The sequence below is a fragment of the Anabrus simplex genome, chromosome 6 (genome assembly GCF_040414725.1).
Source record: "Anabrus simplex isolate iqAnaSimp1 chromosome 6, ASM4041472v1, whole genome shotgun sequence".
Lineage (NCBI taxonomy): Eukaryota > Metazoa > Arthropoda > Insecta > Orthoptera > Tettigoniidae > Anabrus > Anabrus simplex.
The window spans coordinates 214,754,601-214,772,912 of record NC_090270.1 but is presented as its reverse complement, the minus strand read 5'-3'; the positions used below and the strand labels follow the sequence as shown (position 1 = coordinate 214,772,912).

Sequence of the window (18,312 nt, the reverse complement as noted above, 5' to 3'; positions counted from 1 at the left end):
GCTATTTGTTTTACGTCGCACCGACACAGATAGATCTTATGGCGACGATAGGAGAGGAAAGGTCTAGGAGTGGGAAGGAAGCGGCCGTGGCCTTAATTAAGGTACAGCCTCAGCATTTGCATGGTGTGAAAATGGGAAACCACGGAAAACCATCTTCAGGGCTGCCGACAGTGGGGTTCGAACCTACTATCTACTGGATACTGGCAGCACTTAATGCGATTGCAGCTATCGAGCTCGGTGAATAATCTTTACTCGCATAGTAAAGGTGATGCTGGAAGAGGGCAGTTGAGTAAGGATTCTAAATATGAGCTGATTGTTCACAGTTGTCATAGTTATTCAGAATATGATCACCATTCTCATCCTGGTAACATAACAAAGGGGCTTGGTAGCCAGTACGTCCAGATTTGGAAGTACAGTATAGTAAAAATTGTGAGTGTTGTTCCTCATGAAGGATTCTTAAATGGTCTCAAGCAAAGCCTTCTCATAAGCATGGGTTGCTTTGTGGATTACTTAAGCAGTGTCAGTCTATGCTGGATGAAGAATTCTTCAACTTTTTCTGTTTCATTCCAGCAGTTCCAGTAATTTCAGGCTTGACTCCGTTTTTTGTAAGCTTCATCATGGTGTTCGGTCCCCCATGGGTGTTCTTTTTTTTTTCCTTCTAAATTTATCTTTAGAGTAGAAGCATCCTGAACCTTCTTGGAAATGTATTTCCACTTTTTGATTCTAGGAAACCAAATTCTTTCTGGTAATCATGAATGGCATTTTGATTTGGTTTGATCCTTGCAATTGGTTCAAGAATGAACTAGATATTCATGTATGTGTATTGAAACTTCTGTTCCTTACCCAACTGGGGGTTGAAGTCACCTGAAAGAATGATTGCAGTCTTGATTTTTCTTCTGTCTTCCACACCTCGGTAGAGTCTTGAGTACGAATTTTGTCACTTGTGGACTTGGTCCTGTTTTACAGCCTGATGTCATTCCTGAAGCCTACCCTATGTGGATGGATGTGTTCACTATCGCACGTTTCTGTGGTGGTTAGTAATGTGGTGTATTATGTGCAGATGAAAAGAAGTGTATTAAGGTGAACACTAATGCCCGGTCCCCAAGCCTGGGGAATTAACAGGGAAAACCAGAGTACCTGTCCTGCCTCCGCTTTGTCCAGCACAAATCTCACATGGAGTGACCGGGATTTGAACCACGGAACCCAGCGGTGAGAGGCCGACGCGCTGCCGTCTGAGCTACGGAGGCTACCTTTACAGCTCACTCTATGGCCTTGTATTCTCTATTAGAGTTTACTGGCTGGGGTATCATTTCTTTTTGCACTTTTTCCATAGTGCTAGATTCAAGTGTTGAAAATGAAATGGAGAGGGCTAGGCTTCCAAAGATTTAGAACCATGATGGGTAATCATGGAACTGAAGTTTGATTTTGGAGTTCTCCTAGGCAAACTGCTTTCTCTACAGCTTACAGAGCCTGCACTGGATTTCATTCAGGTTGACTCCCTAGGTCCTCCATCCCTTCTCTCATTGAGAAACTCTCCTCTTCCACCCTCAGGCCATTGATACAGGAGGGGTTTACCATTGCCTTCTCCTACACAGTGATCCTTGCCATTTGAACCAAAATGATCATCCGCTTCAGACTTTCGCCTATACTGCTCCCATCCGTAGCATGGAGACAGGCGCTGCTTTATGGATTCAAGTGATATATCCTCCACCCATCTAAAGGGTATCAGTTGCCCAAAGCCATTGGTTCTGTTAGAGAGTTGAGTTATTTACTGCCACTCAACACTCGGCATTGAAACACTTGCCGTATAGTCTGCTCTATTACCATAGCGAGGTAACTCGGCCAGACATTTATTATTATTATTATTATTATTATTATTATTATTATTATTATTATTATTATTATTATTAAAATAAAAGGACAATGATAACCTCCACCATATTCCAATAGATTGGCTCGTTCCTCAGCAGTCCAGATTTTAAAATGGTTGTAGGAGAGCTTAATCTAAGTTTACAATTAATTGAAGTTGTCATTATTACTGGTATAGAAGTTGTGAGTAATATTGGATTTTTTATTTTTTTATTCTCTAAGTGCTTTATTGCTGTGTTTGTTGTTTCAGTACATGTTTCCAACAATGCTAGAAGTTTTTTTTTTTTTTTTTGGGTAGGTGTTCGAGACTTAAACAAATGGTCAGATCGCATGAAGGCAGCTATGATAGCAGTTTATGGAGAAGAATATTTCACTAGTACTTGGGAGAAGTGGTGTGATGCAGTGTGTGGAATCTATAAGGAACAACAAAGTGGTGACATATGTAAATGGCTGTTACCGTTTATTCAGTGTCCAACATTGATTCTTCATGGTAAGAAGGATCCCTTGGTTGCACCTCAGCATCATCTGTATCTTCACAATAATATAAAAGGTGCCAGGTGAGGTGAATTCTTTTTAACATTATTTTATTTCTCCTCTGTCTAATGTATAACATCCTACTCAACACAACCTTTATCTTCAAAAAACTAGTAATACTATCTTAACTTAGTTCCTTCATCACACTCATACATGCCATCTTCTTCATAATCTTTAAAAAAGATTTTCTCTCCCATAAATCATTACAACCTTTACTGTCTTTCACAGCTCCTCTGCCACTTGGCATTGAGACACTTGCTGTATAGTCTGCTCTATTACCATAGCGAGGTAACTCGGCCAGACATTTATTATTATTATTATTATTATTATTATTATTATTATTATTATTATTATTATTATTATTATTATTATTATTATTATTAAAATCAAAGGACAATGATAACCTCCACCATATTATTACTGTCATTATTACTGGTATAGAAGTTGCGAGTAATATTGGATTTTTTTTTTTTTAATTCTCTAAGTGCCTTCTTGCTGTGTTTGTTTCAGTACATGTTTCCAACAATGCTAGAAGTTTTATTTTACCAAAAAATAAAACCAATTCAGATAGGTTTTCAGCGACGATAGGAAAGGAAAGGGCTAAAATTGAGCAGGAAGTGGTCTCGGCCTTAATTAAGGCATTGCCCCAGCAATTGCCTGATGTAAAAATGGGAAAATAGGGATTGTAAAGACATTGTAAAGTAACTTGGACTAAACCTTAAGTGCTCATCTCTTTATGGGCATTGTATTTTAGCCAATAACTACAGACCATCTGAAGTATTATGCACATTTTCAGACTGGAAAAATAAAATAAAAAATCAACAGTGTCACATACATTTATGGTGCACAGTGTAAGAAAAGGTATCACAGAATCATGAACCCTTGTGAGGGTGTGCAGATAAACAGACTAGCATGGTGTGAAATTATATATTGGTGTAATATGTTTGTTTATTTATTGCTAGTGGCTTAACGTTGCACCAACTCAGATAGGTTTTCAGCGACGATAGGATAGGAGAGGGCTAAAATTGAGCAGGAAGTTGTCTCGGCCTTAATTAAGGCATTGCCCCAGCAATTACCTGATGTAAAAATGGGAAAATAGGGATTGTCACCATCTTCAGGACTGCCAATGGCGGGGTTCAAACCCACTATCTCCCACATGCAAGCTTGCAGTAAAACAGCCCATACCACTTAGCCAACTTCCTCAGTTGTAATGTGCGCTCCAAGGAACACCTATATTGTTCCTTCCAGTTTCTGAATAGATAAAGTGATATTGAATTCAAGTTATGTCAAAGTTATCTGTATATACAGAGTTATTACTGCAATCTTACCAATTAGTAAACCAAACATTCAAAAGAAAAGCACAAACATCAAGAAGAAAACAAGCACAATACTTACCGAAAGGCAGTAGCATAAAATATGAAGCGTGGAAGGCAAAGCGAGAATTAAAAAGGCCAGGATCTTACATAACTTTGACAGGTTGCCAGGTAAATACTGCTAGCTACTAAATGACACACCAGATAAATTTGAAATGAAGAAAATTTACTAAGCAAATGTAATTTGAAAATGGTATAAAATAAGAACAATAAAAAAATACATAATTCTTTTTCTGAAATTTAAAAATGCAATCAAGCTAGACGAGGAAAACAGTATTTTAAAATAAAGTAGAAATTAAGGAAAAATGAAGCTCACATAAACATAGGCTTCCGCCGAAATTAAGGTTTGAAAATTCATTAATATAGAAACATTAAAATTGGTTGCAACCGATATGCGGGCCCGCGATATAAAAACACTTTAAAACTGAAATTTGCTACACTACAAAATTCTAAGTTACAAGACGCACACAAGGACACACGAAAAAGAAGAAAATTCAGTGACTCCAACCGCGAATAAACATTACACCAAAGAAACGACCTAGATGAAAACACAATAAATAATAGTGCACATCAATCCGAACAAAATGAAGTATATTAAAGGAAATTTACAATTAACGGTGCACTCATAAAAAAATAAGGAACACTGAAGCACCCAACAAGAGCTACCCGTTACCGACGCGAAGCCAAGATCCCATAATAATCATCAAAGCCACCCAAAATATTAACGTATCATCAGATTAGATAAGAAGGGGTGACATGACGTAATAAAGACAAAAGCAAGGAACCCAAACAATGGGAGAAAAGATAATAAGACAACGAAAGAAAAGTCCCATTATTAAACTTAATTTCGACCAGCAAATTTCAATTTTAAGATTTTAAGTTATTAAAATAATAATAATAATAATAATAATAATAATTATCATTTATCCAAGAGGTGATAGTGCCAGTTTACATTAGCCTTACTTAATTAATTCACCAGCGATTTACATACTTTAGAACAGAGGGGGCCGTGGAATGCGCTACGATGCGAATATGAGGTGTCATTAATTGAGGCCCGTAACAATGCGATAATCATTACGTACAGATAACCAGCCACGAAGGCAATAGGACAAAATTAGACAGCAATATCAACCAAACAGGACAACACAAAGGGAGAAAACACGCACCGAAATGAATTACAAAAAAATAAAAGTAATAATAATAATAATAATCGTCATCATAATGAATATCAAGAAACACAGTTGGCAAAAATGCACCCCGACAAAAACGTAAGACAAAATCACTTACACAAAATATCACCTCATAGATGCATAACTAGCGATCCTCGAGCTCCCTACATTACATTAAATTTTCTTTTTCAAATGCATTCACTTCAAATATATATCAGATTTTGCTTACAAGGTTACACAATACCAAAATAGTCGTTTATAATGTTGCTCATGTCCAAGATGAAATCACTCACACTAGTGCTTGAACGACTGGGATCCCTTCAATAAATTATAATTTTCAGTACTTACTTGAGTTAAGGTATCCAAACTTACAAGACACTTAAAACATTTCATGCCGATAACGGTACTCACTGCACCAAGTTTACATGTTACATTAAGAACAAAAAAAGGGTTGGAGCACACTGGATAACTTTGAAGGAATAATAGGGCCTAGCCCTCACGTTATGTTTAACCGCCGGAGTCAAGCTCCATTATAATAGCTTTCCCTTCTCGCCAAGCCGTCTGCTTGGGAGCTTCATACAACACAGCCATCTTGGAGAGTAACGGCAAGCTGACTACTGCCGACTACTGAGCTCACACCGAGCTAGCCGAGAGGCAGTCCCATAATTCAATGCGTGCACCGCGAAAATGCGCAGAAGTTACAAATGATAATTCGGGGCACTACAGAGTTCAGTCAAATGCCTGACAATAATGGATAGATAACTTGAATTAAATTGGTCTGGTAACTTCCACAGTTAGGAAACAGTTCCAACAATGACCGATAATACAGATAACGGCTGGATACACAAGTCGACATGACAGATGAATAAATAAATACACTTAGATGCTTTGATGTAATAATTCAGTTATGTCCAGTAAATATTAGTTCCCATTTTCACATTACAGTTCTCCCCTCCCGAAGCTAGAACACAGGGGAGGCGCAAGTCCAAAACAATGGATAGCATGCCAATGGTATAATTTCAATGTCCAAACAAATCTTCACACGTTGGATACAGGAAGAGAGACACCAAATTTTTTCAGGTTCAAATAACAAGGAATGGTCTTACTTGGTTGCAGGAATGTTGACCTTCACACCATACTAGCAGACAAACATGCTGAGTGTAAACAGAATGGGATGCAACGGGGCCAGCGTCTCATCACGCACCACACAAGTTGACAGTACATTATTCAGCACATTGATCACACCAGTACCGAGCGCAGTAGGGAACCACAGATATCACACACATTAGATCTTCGATCAGCAGATGCATGGGTGCTCGCGCGCGCAAATAACTGGAACACCACACACAGGAGCAGAAAGAGAGGGTCCAAGTGTACATAGCAGACCATAATAAACGGAAATGATTCAACCACTAATGTTAGGGACCACAAAATTTTTCCAACTAGGTTTCCAGGACACCTTAGTAATATTTCATTATGCTTCGAGGAGTTACACAAGTTCCACATGTCCAAATTTACCACCGATAATAGTTCCAATTTTGCATCCGAGTTGAACACATAAGTAACACCGTTAACATCATTATACTAGACCACACAGTTTGTATCGGCATTTGGAGAATTACCAAAATAACGAGGTTGTTTTACATTCTTTTGTTGACTAGTACGCAAACATACACAAGTTTTTTTTGAATTACCAATTTATGAGTTATAGTATTACCCATCCAACCTTTGAATAAGACTTACATATTTAGAAAAGGGAAAATAACTCAACTGAAATATTCCAAGACTTCAATATACTAGTATCGAGACCAATCACGGGAGATCAGAAATGTAATTTTGAATATTTAAGGTGGCTCATGGAATCCAGTGGCAAGTTACAGCGGTTTTAGTCCCAGCTAGTTAAGTAAAATTCAATAGACACAACAATTTGATAGGTCGAAGACCATTATAGTTTACACATTCTTTTACATGTAATACTAGCATACTTCCACACATTACATAATTCTACAGGACAGTACAGATACCAGAAGGATCCTCAAGACCAAGAACAGGAAGGAGAAATGACCAGGGGGTGCAGGGAGGTAACAGAGCAAAAAGATATTACTAAATGGAGGCAGCAGAGCACATACTGACAAACCATGTACAGAAAACAGGTAGCCCAGAACATGAAGATTAGGAAAACAGGAGACGAAGAGGCAGAAAATTACAGTATACACAACCATCCCCAACCATAACGTAGCAATCACACAGATAATCGACCCAGAATAAGGAGCAAGCAATGGCAATAACTGGAGACTTCGTCGACAATATAATAGGTGGAGGGGTGTACACAATGTGTGTCCGCAAGAGATCACCACACAACCATTACTGAGGCCAACAACCACATGACAGACAACAATTACAGTCAGGACGATAGAGAACAACTGAACAAACATGAAAATGACATTACATCAAGCAGAACCAGCTCAACGCAGCATAACAAGGGCCAAAATTCAGGGAAAGTTACCTCTCCATATAAATAATCTTTGAGTATACTGAGCACAGGTGTATTATCACAACCATCAAGTGTTCAGAAGAACCTCTGGATAACCCAGGACTAATAATATGGTGGCAAAACAACAGTCCACCCTGTGTGATTAGGCCAATCACCACAGACACCCTACCAGCCAGTCGGAATACACGGGATATAATAAAATATAAATGATGAAGAAGTGATAGGTTACACGATGACAAAGCGCATAAGTTGATGGAGAAGGACCTTCAGTCAATCAGTTGGGTCCCATACCCCAACGACGGACAAGGAATTTTAGCGACAGTGCCGGATTTACACCAAATGATCCCATACTCATTGGAATAGAACCCAGAACAGTCAGATGACAACCAGGCAACGATATAGTGTTGCAAAAACATGCAGGGTAAAGCCAGAAGCAACTGAGTTACAAGGGGTTACCTTACTAAACCAGATGAGGAACTACGGAAGGCACCAACAAAGGAATACCTTATGTAAATAAGATAAAACGGAAGACGTTACACAGTGACAAGCACCAGATGCAAGGAAAATTTCTCGTACACAAATTTTTCACAATAACAGCAGATCACATACAGCATCTGATCCACGGATACAAATCAAAAGAGACATAAGCGCTCATACCACTAGACATCAAATGAAGACATGATCAGGACAGTGTACATTCACAAAATGACAAGATTTACCAATTACACTCCCATAACCCACAGAAAATGAACAGGAAGGAAGATTTAACACAGAAAGTTACTTTCAGGACAGATTCCACCATAATTAGATAAAGAACGCCACCAGTAACAACACAACAATTGCGAAACTCACAACCAAAATCCCAACATGAAGACACAGTAAAAACGAAGGGTCGTTTAAGCGATAAGCCAGCTGTACTCCACACCAGAACTCAGAAATGAACCCACACAACTGCCATGAAGTACCAGTAACAACACATAGGTAAAACGACAACTGACAAGGGCAACCAAGAATCAACACATGCAGCAACCCACCAGGACTAGCAATGGAAAATCAGGAAGAATGAAAATTCACTCAAGCACATGGCCAAAACTGAAATCATTAACCAGCACCAGAAGATCACACACATGCGTGACACTAGTCACACTTAGAGCAGCAGAGAATGAAACCCAGAGCAAGAGTTTAGTACACAGACACCTGACAGAAAATATGCAAGGGGAAGAAGCTAATACACAATGACTACAATTAACCAGGTGAAATAACCCACAGATTTACAAGGAAATTAAGACCACACCTCATTACAACAAGACCACATGAGTGAAGTACATGCACACAGCAGAAAAGGTGAATAAAAGGTGATGAGTAGTTCCAAAAGGACTAAGACATGAATAACATCAGGTACTGTAATTAATCACTCCACAACAGAACTGATAGAGCTACCTGACATGGACACATCAAATTAAAAAGATAATACCATCTCAGATGAACCATACAGACGTAGCCTATCACCGTTCAATCAGGACACTCATTTCAGAGCACATGACAACAAGAAGACTGCCCAAGGTTACACAAATAACATTAAACACAACAAATTCAAGTGAGATTCCCATCAATACACCATAATCACATGACATAATCATCCACGAGTTCAATACAGACCTACAAGAACACCATATCAACAACGGGAACATGCACAAGACCACATAAGGTAAAATAGGAAGAAATCCCACAGCACATGACCCAGATACAAACCAATATAGGCCTACATAAGCAAGAATCACCAACACATGAGAACTCACCACATTAAATAAACTCAGAATAATAACACATGACACATAGTAACCTGGACAAGGCAGAACAGTAAAAATAAAAGTGGAAGGAGAGAGTCACCATGGGTCAAGATTGTAAATCAATTTCACATGTTCAGGCCAAACAGCGAGGTGGGTACACAGTCACTGGAAGAGAAAATGCAATTACAATACAAATTGTAACACTCCATCTGGACCAGGAATGAAGCTGGAATAAAAACATAATTTAGAGATCAAACCAGGGTTACAACAGCAGTTTCAAAACCCAACACAAATTAATCCAAGTAAATCCCACCAAGGACAGGCACAGCAATTTCAGCAAGACCTATAGAATACAAAGAAGCTGCAGGTAACAAGGTCAAAGACAATCACATCATTAAGGTAAAATGTGGAAGAAACTTTCAATTATTGAATCAGAAAGCAGATTAAGTGAATACTTCAAATCAATTATTAATAAAGGTGAGAATGGTCTTCAACTTACCCCTACATGGCAGGTATAGTATTAGCAGACCCCAAAAACACAACAGGATTCCATGACCACGGAACATGGTAAATGAAACAAGCAGCAAGTGCACAGATACAGAGCCACGCCATACTCCAAGGCCAAGAAAGCAGCGACAAGCAAGTCTCGATCAAACATGAAACACATATTAAGCACAATTACTTGGATCCATTTCAGTTTTACAATTTTTAAGTTTAAAAGGTTGGTTTCCTTTGGCAGCCAGCAACACTGACCCGGGCAACTTATCAAGTTGTTAGAATAACAATAACAATAGCAACCACAGCGAATTGCTACCACTCACTACTGCAACCTTACCAATTAGTAAACCAAACATTCAAAAGAAAAGCACAAACATCAAGAAGAAAACAAGCACAATACTTACCGAAAGGCAGTAGCATAAAATATGAAGCGTGGAAGGCAAAGCGAGAATTAAAAAGGCCAGGATCTTACATAACTTTGACAGGTTGCCAGGTAAATACTGCTAGCTACTAAATGACACACCAGATAAATTTGAAATGAAGAAAATTTACTAAGCAAATGTAATTTGAAAATGGTATAAAATAAGAACAATAAAAAAATACATAATTCTTTTTCTGAAATTTAAAAATGCAATCAAGCTAGACGAGGAAAACAGTATTTTAAAATAAAGTAGAAATTAAGGAAAAATGAAGCTCACATAAACATAGGCTTCCGCCGAAATTAAGGTTTGAAAATTCATTAATATAGAAACATTAAAATTGGTTGCAACCGATATGCGGGCCCGCGATATAAAAACACTTTAAAACTGAAATTTGCTACACTACAAAATTCTAAGTTACAAGACGCACACAAGGACACACGAAAAAGAAGAAAATTCAGTGACTCCAACCGCGAATAAACATTACACCAAAGAAACGACCTAGATGAAAACACAATAAATAATAGTGCACATCAATCCGAACAAAATGAAGTATATTAAAGGAAATTTACAATTAACGGTGCACTCATAAAAAAATAAGGAACACTGAAGCACCCAACAAGAGCTACCCGTTACCGACGCGAAGCCAAGATCCCATAATAATCATCAAAGCCACCCAAAATATTAACGTATCATCAGATTAGATAAGAAGGGGTGACATGACGTAATAAAGACAAAAGCAAGGAACCCAAACAATGGGAGAAAAGATAATAAGACAACGAAAGAAAAGTCCCATTATTAAACTTAATTTCGACCAGCAAATTTCAATTTTAAGATTTTAAGTTATTAAAATAATAATAATAATAATAATAATTATCATTTATCCAAGAGGTGATAGTGCCAGTTTACATTAGCCTTACTTAATTAATTCACCAGCGATTTACATACTTTAGAACAGAGGGGGCCGTGGAATGCGCTACGATGCGAATATGAGGTGTCATTAATTGAGGCCCGTAACAATGCGATAATCATTACGTACAGATAACCAGCCACGAAGGCAATAGGACAAAATTAGACAGCAATATCAACCAAACAGGACAACACAAAGGGAGAAAACACGCACCGAAATGAATTACAAAAAAATAAAAGTAATAATAATAATAATAATAATCGTCATCATAATGAATATCAAGAAACACAGTTGGCAAAAATGCACCCCGACAAAAACGTAAGACAAAATCACTTACACAAAATATCACCTCATAGATGCATAACTAGCGATCCTCGAGCTCCCTACATTACATTAAATTTTCTTTTTCAAATGCATTCACTTCAAATATATATCGGATTTTGCTTACAAGGTTACACAATACCAAAATAGTCGTTTATAATGTTGCTCATGTCCAAGATGAAATCACTCACACTAGTGCCTGAACGACTGGGATCCCTTCAATAAATTATAATTTTCAGTACTTACTTGAGTTAAGGTATCCAAACTTACAAGACACTTAAAACATTTCATGCCGATAACGGTACTCACTGCACCAAGTTTACATGTTACATTAAGAACAAAAAAAGGGTTGGAGCACACTGGATAACTTTGAAGGAATAATAGGGCCTAGCCCTCACGTTATGTTTAACTGCCGGAGTCAAGCTCCATTATAATAGCTTTCCCTTCTCGCCAAGCCGTCTGCTTGGGAGCTTCATACAACACAGCCATCTTGGAGAGTAACGGCAAGCTGACTACTGCCGTCTACTGAGCTCACACCGAGCTAGCCGAGAGGCAGTCCCATAATTCAATGCGTGCACCGCGAAAATGCGCAGAAGTTACAAATGATAATTCGGGGCACTACAGAGTTCAGTCAAATGCCTGACAATAATGGATAGATAACTTGAATTAAATTGGTCTGGTAACTTCCACAGTTAGGAAACAGTTCCAACAATGACCGATAATACAGATAACGGCTGGATACACAAGTCGACATGACAGATGAATAAATAAATACACTTAGATGCTTTGATGTAATAATTCAGTTATGTCCAGTAAATATTAGTTCCCATTTTCACATTACAATTACAAATGATTTGAGCGATTCCAAAGCTCTACAATAACTTTATTATTTGACATATTGTCACAAGGCTTTGCACACACATAGAAAAACTCAAAAAGTTTGTTTTGACATTTACAAATTTGCCCCTTTAGTGATTCTGCAGACATCAAGCCTATAATCAACTTCGTCCCACACTCGGCGCAGCATGTCCTTGTCAATGGATTCGAAAACACGGTTGATGCAAGGTCGCAGTTCTGGCAGGTTTGTTGGGAGAGGAGGTGTAAATACTGAGTCTTTCGCGTAACCCCACACAAAGAAATCGCATGGGGTTAGGTCAGCAGAGCATGGAGGCCATGACATGAATTTCTGATCATAACCTCCACCACAACTGATCCATCGGTTTGGCAATCTCCTGTTTAAGTATTGACCAACATCACCATGGAAGTGGGGTGGAGCACCATGCTGTCCTCCAGTTGCGACATGAGTCAATTTTCCAGCATGTCCAGATACACGTATCCTGTAATGGATTTTTTGCAGAAGAAAAAGGGGCTGTACACTTTAGACCGTGAGACTGCACAGAACACATTAACTTTTGGTGAATTTCAAATGTGCTGCAGGAATTCTCTACCCTCCAGATTCGCACATTGTGTCTATATTCACTGCACCATTAACAAAAATTGTTGCTTCATTGTACTAAACTCATCCTCTTCCATACACTGTTGCAACCGTGCCAAAAATTCAAGGCGTTTGACTTTGTCATCAGGAGTGTCTGGCTCCATGGCTAAATGGTTAGCGTGCCGGCCTTTGGTCACAGGAGTCCTGGGTTCGATTCCAGGCAGGGTCAGGAATTTTAACCATAATTGGTTAATTTCGCCGGCATGGGGGCTGGATTTATGTGTCGTCTCCATCATCATTTATTTCTCATCATGACGCACAGGCCGCCTACGGGCGTCAAATCGAAAGACTTGCATCTGATGAGCCGAACATGTCCTCGGACACTCCCGGCACTAAAAGCCATACGCCATTTCATTTCATCGGGAGTCAGGGCTTGTAGCAATTGTAAGCGCTAAGGCCTCTGCTTTAGTTGTTTCCGTAAGATTTTCCAAACGGGCGGCTGTGGTATATTCAGCTCTCTGCCTGCTCTCTCCGTCGACTGCTGTGGGCTACGCGTGAAACTTGCCCGCACGCGATCAACTGTTTCTTCAGTCCCTACAGGCTGACCCGTTGATTTCCCCTTACAGAGGCATCCTGAAGCTTTAAAGTGCACATACCAGCGCCAAATGGAGTTAGCAATTAGTGGATCTTTTACTTTGATTACATTGTTATGACAGACTGATGTGAGTGCATTTCAAGCACAACAAACGCTTTCTCGGCTCCTGTTGCCATCTTGTCTCACTGCGCACTGCTCACTGCTGCTGCGCTCTCTTGGCAGAAATCTGAAGTGCATCTTCAGCAGTTCATAACCTTTCGAGTTTTTCTACACGACTGTTGAGTTTCATGTTCATATGTCAATTCTTGGAGCTACAGTGAATTTATGAAATTGCTTCAATCATTTGTAAAAACCCTGTATATATAATTTGAACACGTAATGCAATATCATGAGAAAACCACAATATTAATGCCTATGTGTTATGTATCAAATGAAAGGCCTCCATCTCAGGATTACTAGAAAAATATTATTTATTTCATGAAGTCCTTTGAGTAAAATAGTAATTTATTTCAATAATATGATGCTTAGGTCATTGCAGTTAACTGCATTTGCTGATAGATGACTGTATGGAAGTTGTCACTGCTGATCTTTCTATGCCAGTCCAATATAGGGCTCTGCAAAGTTGTCTATGCAGCTCTTTCTGTGTTAGTTCAATAGATGGCTCTGTGAAATGTTGGTCATTTCATTACACGCACACACAGTGCCATTGTACCAGTAAATGGGTATTCTCTCAGATGGAGGGTTTGTTTTGGTTCCTTCGGTGCATACAACTAACTTCACTTGCTTATCTCATAGTCTGCACCAAACAGAAATCTAATTATTGATTCCGTTCATCGTTTTTAGTGGTCAGGAGCTCACTTATATGGTTGTATATTTTCTTCTTCGTACCAAGTGAACTGCCGTTATTGGATAAACGAGACTGCAGAGCATGTCGATTGTTAGCTGTTTTATTCCACAGCACCATTGTGGCACGTTTATTTCGTAGCAAAAGTGCCATTGCATGAAATTTGGAATGCAGTGATGAAAGGACGTAATATCGATTACTGGGTATTCTGTGTTTCCAAGGTTCACACATTCCATATGTATAGTCACAACAGAAGTGCGAGTTTAAAGGCAAATAAATGGTCTTCTGGAGTTTGATGGTTATGAATTTCATGTTTTTGGTCCGTATTGAACAATATATAAGTAATAATAATAATAACTTAAATGTTTCCACCTTTTCAATACAATATATTCACAAAATTACAAAATTATACGGTACTAGTTTCGACCCATCTAGGGGTCATCATCAGCCGTATTGGAGCAAAGATCATTTGTGGCGAAATCCAATACGGCTGATGATGACCCCTAGATGGGTCGAAACTAGTACCGTATAATTTTGTAATTTTGTGAATATATTGTATTGAAAAGGTGGAAACATTTAAGTTATTATTATTATTACTTCTGGAGTTTATTATATTTTCTGGTACTTTTCTCATGCTTCCTTTATCATCAGTTTCATTTTTAGTTTTTGCTCACAGCTATTGCTGCGACAGGCCACTAGTTCCTCCCTCCTGCTCAAATTTTGGGAAGTCTAGTTGGTAACCACAGGTTCTTGAGTTGAATATGTCATTGTTTCTACTTACATACACCTGACAGTTTGCCATCTATACTACTGGCCTTCAAAATTGCAACTTCTATTAAGTATTTTGGTAATGAAAAGCATCCTTTGAAGCCTTTTCTCACATTTTGAAAATGTTCAGGTTCTGACTTAGGCTAACAGGGACTGCTTATTTAATCCAGAGAGTTTCACTTGAATCTTGCACATTGCTTATTCTTAGATCACATGCTCTCTATGCATTCTTTGCACTGTTATTCATTGGTAATTAATAAGTGACAATATTGTTTAAAAGTGTAATTTATTTTGATGTGTATCACTTTTGAGGAATTTTAAGGTTTCTCTGTGCAGTTAGTAATACTTATGTCTTCAATGGATATGACTCCCAGGAAACTTAGTGCAATTGTAGCATTATCTTAGAATACTTCCATGACACAAAGAGAGTTAGCTACTAAATTTGGTGTCATTGTAGGCACTATGAATACAATATTATTCAGCATCATAAACAGACTGGCTCAGTTTCACCAAAGGAAAGGGAGTGAATCTTAACGTTTCTTATGTTTGTTGTAGACGTGTGGCAACTCGAAGGAAAGCCCACAAACCTGTAAAAAAAAAATTAATGCTGACAGGAGAAATGTGGAATTAACATCTCCTGTGGGCATGTAATCATTAGGATTGAACAATGGAACATTAGAAGAAAGTTCTTTTCTCTGATGAGAGCCACATTGAAGTGCAAGGGCAAAGGGTTCAGAATGTGTGCTGAGCAAAGAATGAGCCAACAACTTCAGCACATATGCAATAGACAGTAAAACACCCTGTGAAGGAGATGTTTTGTGGGTGTTTCACACATGAAGGACAAGGGTCTTATTACCAGTCAGTGGAATGATGAAATGTGACCATTACATCCAAACACTGGAAAGGAGAGCTGTTGGTGAGTTGCAGAAGATGTTTCCAAATGTTGATAGAATTTATCAGCAAAATTTGGCTCCTTGCCATACTTCAAAGAAAGTGATGAAATTCTTCAGTGAGAACAATATCCATGTCTTAGAGTGGTAGGGAACTTGTTTGACATTAATCCAGTAGAAAACTTGTAGGCTATTTGTGAAAGGAGATTCACATAACTTGACTGTTCACAAATATATGCATGATAGAGCCTCTAGTTACAGCAGGGTTCCATGATGATGAAGTTTAAAATATGTGCTCAAAAACTTGTGAAATCTAAGCCAAATTGTGTACAGCAACTTATAAAATAAAATAAAAAAGATGATGACATACTAATTTAGCTATTAGCAAAGATTAAAAATATGTATTAAGTGAATAAGTGCAAAATGAAATAAAATGTGTATGTTTTTGTTGTGTTCCAATTAATTTGCATGAGACTGTACTTGCTTACACTTGACAGTTTACCATCTATACTAGTGGCCTTTAAAATTACACCACTGGGAAGAATAGATCTGATTTATCCTACATGTAGATAATGATCAACCATGACAAGGCAGTGATTATTAGGATTCTATCAGAGGACAAGAAGGAAAGGGGGGCTCTATTCAGGATCAGAATTCAGGACAGGTGTCTATGAGAAATTGGTATGAGTCACTGCAGGTAGAACAACAAAGAGAAGATGAGGAACAGGGAACTTGCTGAGAAGTCTGGAAGTAGGAGGAAAGGAAAATGTATGTAGAGAAGAGGATAGGAAAAGACAGGTGGAACAGGATCATGGGAGGGGGAAAAAGGAGAAGGAAGTAGCCTCTGCAACCGTCAGGAAAGACAGAACTGACCAGGAGGGGGGCGATCAAATGAGGTGGATAGGGTTGAGACTCTGGTCATGGGAAATTCCATTGTTAGACATGTGGGGAAAGTGTGTGGAGGAAAGGGAATCAGGGTAGAGTGTTACCCAGGAATTAGGTTATGGCAGATGTTGAGGAAACTAGAAGAGAAAGAGGAAGGAAAGGAGAAGGTGGTAGTGTTTCACATTGGCACCAACAACGTAAGGCAAGTAGGTATAAGTACGAACATAGTTGGGGATGTGTGGGATATGGAAAATGCAGCACGGGTGAAGTTCAAGGAAGCAGAGATTGTTATCATTGGAAAACTGTGTAGGAGGGATACTGACTGGACGGTGATTGGGGATGTAAATGAGACTGTGGAGTGGGCATGTGGGAAACTGGGAGTGAGATTTCTAGATCCTAATGGATGGGTAGGAGATAAGAATCTGCACTCAGATGGCCTTAACTTATACTGCAGTAGTACTATAAGTTAGGAAATTTGTTTAGAAGGGTTATAGGGAGGTACATTCAGGGAAACGGGGTGGTCTAGGGAGCGGTGATAAGGGTACGAGGATATGGGATATGGAAGTCAAGTAGGGATGACATAAAAATGTTAGTGTTGAACTGTAGAAGTTTTGCAAAGAAAGGAATAGAATTAAGTAATTTAATAGATATATACTTACCAGATATTGTAATAGGAGTTGAATCATGGCTGAGAAATGATATAATGGATGCAGAAATTTTCTCGTGGAACTGGAGTGGGTATCGTAGAGATAGCATAGGAATGGTAGGAAGGGGATTATTCATTCTGGTGAAAGAAGAATTTGTAAGGTACAAAAATGTTAAAGATGACAAACATGAATTCATCTCTAAAGATAATAGGCAACTTGATGTCTTTGGAGTGTACAGACTAGGAAAGGGCAGCACTGACACTGATTCAGAATTATTTGATAATAATCAGCTATGTGGGGAACAAAATGGAAAGGAATGTGATTGTAGCGGGTGACCTCAATTTACCAAATGTCAATTGGGAAGTTCATGCGAACAACAGGAAGCATGAGCAACAAATGGCAAATAAGTTAATATGGGAAGGACAGCTGATTCAGAAAGTAATGTAACCAACTAGAGGGAAGAAAATTCTGGACGTGGTGCTGGTAAAACCAGATTAGCTCCATAGAGAAACCGAAGTAATAGATGGTATTAGTGATCATGAAGCTGTTTTTGTTGTAGTTAAAAATAAATGTGGTAGAAAGGAAGGTCTTAAATGTAGGACTAAGGCAGTATCATGGCTGATAAAACAGGCATGAAGGAGTTTAAAAAAAGTAACTATGATCGGTGGAAAACTGTAAATAAAAATATAAACAGACTCTGGGATGGGTTTAACATGTTCGCGGCCGCTCGGATATCGGCGACCATTACCATGGTACCGTAATACTTTTTTGTTTAAAGGAGTTCATTTCCATGTCCTTATGCATTTTAGATTATTATTTTAATTATTTCAATATTATTTATTTGCATATCAGCCACGACACACACGCTGCG

The 18,312-nt window shown here is 38.5% G+C and overlaps 1 protein-coding gene across 1 annotated transcript in view; it reads left to right on the top strand.

Annotated features, from left to right (window-relative positions):
• The window catches only part of LOC136875667 (valacyclovir hydrolase), a 115,439-nt gene that overhangs the window by 82,115 nt on the left and 15,012 nt on the right, over nt 1–18,312 (top strand). The window contains exon 5 of the mRNA XM_068228094.1: nt 2,168–2,426. Coding sequence (XP_068084195.1) covers nt 2,168–2,426 — 259 coding nt within the window. The remainder of the gene's footprint in view (nt 1–2,167; nt 2,427–18,312) is intronic.